Genomic DNA, 5,831 nt, shown 5'->3' on the forward strand with positions numbered 1-5,831 from the left:
ACAGGCCTTTTTAGCAGCCATCCTGGAAGGCTACACCCAAGGCACTGAACTGGCTCACAAAATAATAACTCAACAAACTTCACTCCCTTTTTAATAAAAAACAGCCAAAACATCTCTCTAAACTAAAAATATCGGCATAAAAATGAAGATGATAAAATCAAACTTTAAAATAATTATAAAACACCAACTCAAATAATTTCCCTTACTGTTAAAACCCGAGTGACACTTACGGGAAATCTCGCCTCCCTCATACACACGTTCCCACTAACCAAAAACGTGCCACGTCACCGTCTTCGACCCTCGCTATAAGCATGTTCCTATCTCTGACCCTCAGTATGCGTAAGGGTTTCAACGCTTAAACCAAAACAAATCACTGACCTCCTTCACACTCCAGGAACCTGCCTAGACGCTGTTTACTGTGAGGATGGAAGGTATTTACTGCCATTCTTATCCAAAGTGTCGCTTAGAGACCTAGATACAGGCTCAAGTAGAAGCATGATATACAATCATGTTTTGTTGGCATTTCCCCAGACTAACGCGTACAGATGTACTTCTTTAAAAATGAGAAACCAGTATTACCCCATCTACCAAAGCTCACAAAATGAAAACAACAAAGACCACGCAACGTCATAGAGTCCTTCCAACGTTCATTTAGAGAACTGCATAAAATGAAGAATTATAGAATTTTTAAATGAAGAACTTACTGATTATAATAGCAGTCTTCATATTTGTGTTCCAATTGTTTTAATGACATGAAAGTTTATATTTGGGTACAGATGGCATTTTATCAACAAGGTCACATACTGAAAAGAAGTGTGAAGAAGTGTGAGCTCTAGCATTTTTTAAAAGGGGGGAAAAAAAAAACGGTGCCCAAGAGTCACCTCGGCACTCGCCCAACGTGGATCTGCTTCTTCCCTGCTATCAGCACAGGTGAGCAGATGCCTTTTCTAGACTCTGTCCCACATCGCCACTACCCTGGGCTCATACGACGTTTTTTAGACAAATTCGGACTTCACATTTAGAGGAAGCGTCGTGTACGAGCGCAGTCAGACTCCTAAGTCCGAAATGTGGCTCTGCCGCTGTCAGCAGCGTGACGGAGGTAAATAAATCACTGTCCCTGTGTCCCTCGGCTCTGAGAGGGGAGCGCTCGGCAACAGTGCAGATGCAAACGGTTTGTTACGAGGAAACGAGTTAATGGACACGAAGCGTTTCGAGCACAGTAAGTACCTCACTTGGGAAGCATTAGCTGGTGTGAAAATTTATTACTCCCACTAACAAACTTTATCTTATTCTTCTTGGCCCAATATTCCCTTATAACAAGACTGTTTTCCATCCTAGCTCAGTCAGTGATTTGCCGCGTGAAGCCGCTGTCTTCCGAGCCGCACGGAGCCTGCCAGCCCGGCCACCAAGTGACCACGGCCCGCTCGCTCGGCCCGCTCGGTCCCCTGCAGGAGAGGACGCACAGGCCACCGCCACCGGACCAAGGCTCCCGGCTGAGGAAGGGAAGGCGGCGGAAGCGTTTGCAAACGTTTTCATTTCCTCAAGGGGAAACGGGGCCTCGGGGGCTGAAGGACGTCTGTACGGGATGAGGGAGCGGCCTCCTCGTCCTTTCATTTTTTAACTTAGAAGTGAAGAGTAAACTTGCCGCATTAAGTGCTCGAGGGAGTTCAAGGGGAAACTGTACACACACATAAATCTAGTCCACGCTCTGAGTCAGAACAGTGTTACCCAAACACGAGGGATTAATATTATTTACCCCAAGAGACGGCTCTGGGCAGCATGAAAACACTGGATTCCCCTGGGATTACTGCTTTATGGGTGGGGAGAAGTTTACATAATCGGGCAAATGTGGACCTGCGGCGTCACTACGTTGAGAACAATCGTAAGAATATTTCCAAGATCACATCACACTATGGAAATTATCCAGCATAGATTATCTTCCTCCCACAGCCTGCCTGGCTCACGCACTCAACCCCAAGATTCTGAAAAGATGTCCTGAAATCAAGGTTTTGACAAGAGCTCCTCAAAAATAAAACAAAAGCATCGTTCTACAGCTTTATGTTATTTGCCATCAAACTTTCCACAAACAACGCTGTGAAGAAGAGACTTCGGCATCACGTCTACACTTATATATACAGCTTTCCTGTTTAACTTACCGGAATCAGTGTTCACCAGAACACCCAGAGGGTCTGCGGTGGCCTCCGGTGGGCCGTCAGGCTTCGAATCACACAAGCGACTGTCTGACCCAAAGGCTGCTCTCTGCCCAGCATGGTCATTTTTCCATTTGTGATGTCTGCCAGGACTTCTGATCTTTGCCATCTGTGAATGTCTAGACATCCCCTTCATTTTGCTAGAGTAAAAAAAAAAAAAAGAAAAAAGAAAAAAAAAAGTGCAATTCTTAATATAAAAGGCATTGACCTTTCAAGAAAAATCTGAAAAAGAAACCTTGCTGTCAATCAATCTTTAAAGCCTAGTGCATGAAAGTATGAAAGTGACCAGAATAAAATAAATTCAGTGGTTTCCAAAGGCAGAGAACTCTACGGATAAATTTTAAAAGAACAACACACCACAATATACCATATTTTGTCAATTTCAAGATGCACATTTCCTCCCATATTTTAACTCCTCCAAAACAGGGTTATAGTGCATAATCAAACGCAGGTGACTTTAACCAGCGGCATTCTTTCATTCACATTGTACATAAAATAAAAGTGTTTCTTAGACTTTGTAAGGTTTGTCAAATCTTGTCTACTCATTTTTAAGAACCTTAAACTTTCTGAAGCATTTTCAAATATGTCATATTGTTTGATCTTCATGACAACTCTCTGAAATTGATTAGATAGTACTATTCACTTTACAGGAGGATAAACTTAAAAATACAGACTGAGCACAATTTCATAGCTGACTCAAATCGAGTGCCCTCTCAACCACCACAATAACTCCTCTCAGGAGGAAAACATACTTACACGAGCATATTCTAACGTAGACTGTGTAGGAAAAAAAGGCCATTAAGAAAAGGTTTCTTACATACATTCTCAGGAGATGATAATACAAGGTATCCTTTGATGGGGCTGAGTTTTCAAAGATACATATGTTACCCTAAGTTGTCATTTATCGGGCAAAATTCATTTTTTCATTAATAATGGATGTTGCACTTAAGAGTATAGAAATTAGAACTTTGGGTTCAAATCCCAATTTTGCCACTTACTAGTTGTGTCTTTTGGGCAGTATTAAGCTCCCTGAGTCAGTTTACTCCCTCATCTGTAGAACAGGAATCACAGACAGAGAATACAGAGTTCTTTGCATCTAGAACAAAGTAACACACTGGGCCCTTAATAAATGGTAGTTATTCTCATAACATTTCTAAATAATTTGCTAAACCAACATATTCAGTTCATATCTCTACATTACAGAGGTTCTTAATCCTTTTAGAGTCACCATAATCCTTACAGTCTCACTCCAAAAAATTATAGATATACTGCAAATTTTGTAGAAAACCATGGATCAGTTTCCAATGTCCACCCAGAGGTGTTGAGCTATACACCGCGACAAAGTCACCACAGGTAAGACATGCAGTTTCTGCCTCCGGTCCACCATCACTGTGGGGGAGTGAAGAGACGCCCCTCTCACAGGCTCCCACTCACAAGTGCCTTCCTGAACCCACTCAGGGATGCCCCCTGCACCTGGCCACAGCTGGCTTTCCAAAGATCATCCCTACGGAAATTACTAGTAAGTAATGAGCTAGGATGATCTTAACCGATAAGATCAATAAGACTTCACTGAAAAAGAGGCATATTTGGTATTTGCATCCCACTCCACCTTTGAGGAAGTTGTTACATCACTGTTTGACAATCACTGAAAGGAAAGTTTACTTAATCAACACTTAAAAATAGTTACACCAAGTATAATGTAAGTAAAAATCTAGATGCCCTTGAAGTGGAGAGGTTAGGAATAATTATAACTAAAAAGCTAACAGAGAGGAAAATAGATTTAGAGTATTCAATTAATCCAAAAGAAGGCAAGAGGGAAACGAAGGACAAATTTAAAGAACAGAACAATGGTAGACTATATTAGTAATTACGTTAAATGTTAATAAATTAAACCCTAGCTAAAAAATAAAGATTTTCAGCTTGAATTATAAAAAAAAAAGGACCAAATTATATATTCTATTAAGAAATACACTTTCAAATATACAGACAGAAAAGTTTAAAAGGCAAAGGTTGAAAACACTATCCTTTCCCCATCTATCTGTGGCATTGGCCAATGCTACACTATTTTCATCACTCTAACTCTTAGATCTTCTAGAACCCTTGCATTTTCATATAAATTTTAAAGTTTATCAATAGCATCTTCCTCCTCCATGCTACCAAAAACAAAACAAACAAACTCCAAAATAAAACAAAACATACTTGCTGGGATTTTGACTGGGATCAACAAATCTGAGCACAAGAAACATGAAGAAAATACCAAGGAACACCTTGATCACGTTCAAAGTCAGTGTTAAAGAGAAATCTAAAATAAAATCAGCTAGGGAAAAAGGCATTTTACCTAGAAGAACAAGATAATGATGACAGGTTTCTCACTGGAAACAATACAAATGAGAAAAGAATGGATAACATCTTTAAGGTACCATAAATTTTAAAAAAATGCTAACCTAGAATTGTATATCCAACAAAAAAATCTTTCACAAAGAAAGGCTCGATAAAGAAAGGCGGAATTCCTAGAGGAATCGTACATCATGTAGTCAAGCACTAGGGCGGGTTTAGGGGCGCTCTGAGGGGTGAAGGCCTCCTGTGCCCGGCACGAGGCCGGGTCGGTTGATGGTGGGCCACACGCGCGACAGGTGTCCCGTAAGACTGTGATGGACCTAGTGACATCGGAGACGCCTAACATCGTGGCACAACACACTGAGCACGTGTTTGTGGTCAACAAGCCTACTGAGCTGCCGGTTGTACATAGCATCGCACATGCGACTATGTGTGGTACCTACACTTGACAAAAATGACAATGATACTGGCTATGCATTTACTGTATTTTTTATAGTTATTTTAGAATATACTTTCTACTTATAAAACAAGTTTGCTGTCAAACAGTATGCTGTGTTACGCCAGGAGCTAGCCTCACAGGCCTCGTGTTCAATGCATCTCGATTGTATCGTTTTCTCTTGTGCTTGCCTTACTTCCATGTCGTTTGATAAAGTTAGCGTGCAGTGTCACTACGAAGCCCGCCGCAGTGGACAGTCACGTCCTCGGCCGTCACTCACCGACACACCCAGAGCAACTGCTGGTCCTGCCAGCCCCATTCACGGTAAGTGCCTTATTCAGGTAGACAGCTTCTTATCTTCTATACCGTATTTTACTGTATCTCTTCTACATTTAGACATGCAGATATTTACCATCGGGTTAACAACAGCCTACGGTATTCAGTGCAGGGACGCGCTGTACAGGTGTGCAGCCTAGGAGCAGCAGGCTGTACCACGGAGCCTAGGTGTGCAGCAGGCTGCGCCATCTAAGTGTGTGTAAGTACACTCTGTGATGTCTGCACAACGACAAAACTGCCTAACATCACATTTCTCAGAAGGCATCGCGTCATTAAGCAGGATGTGACTGTATCAGTTAATCTGTGTGTGGAGGTTACATGGGTGTGTCGGTGCACAGGTATGTGTCTGTGTGTGTAAACTCATTGAGTTGTACATTTAGGATTTGTATATTTTACTTCTGTTAAAATATATTTCAATAAAAAATAAATGGAAAAAACACTGAAGAAAATTCTATGAAGGTGAGGGAAGGTGAAAACGGTGTCTCATACAGCGCTGGTGTCTAGAACAGCAT

The 5,831-nt window shown here is 41.5% G+C and overlaps 1 protein-coding gene and 1 long non-coding RNA gene across 2 annotated transcripts in view; both read right to left on the reverse strand.

Annotated features, from left to right (window-relative positions):
• On the reverse strand, window positions 1-2,140 carry LOC111731394. The gene is made up of 3 exons (XR_002777110.1): window positions 972-2,140; window positions 399-402; window positions 1-30 (listed from the first exon to the last, which is right to left on the reverse strand). It is a non-coding gene; the product is annotated as an uncharacterized LOC111731394 (long non-coding RNA).
• NUFIP1 (NUFIP1, FMR1 interacting protein 1) overlaps window positions 1-5,831 on the reverse strand; it is a 37,852-nt gene that overhangs the window by 11,519 nt on the left and 20,502 nt on the right. Inside the window, exon 8 of the mRNA XM_011379708.2 lies at window positions 2,157-2,350. Coding sequence (XP_011378010.2) covers window positions 2,157-2,350 — 194 coding nt within the window. The remainder of the gene's footprint in view (window positions 1-2,156; window positions 2,351-5,831) is intronic.

Source organism: Pteropus vampyrus, unplaced genomic scaffold, assembly GCF_000151845.1.
Source record: "Pteropus vampyrus isolate Shadow unplaced genomic scaffold, Pvam_2.0 Scaffold370, whole genome shotgun sequence".
Taxonomy (NCBI): domain Eukaryota; kingdom Metazoa; phylum Chordata; class Mammalia; order Chiroptera; family Pteropodidae; genus Pteropus; species Pteropus vampyrus.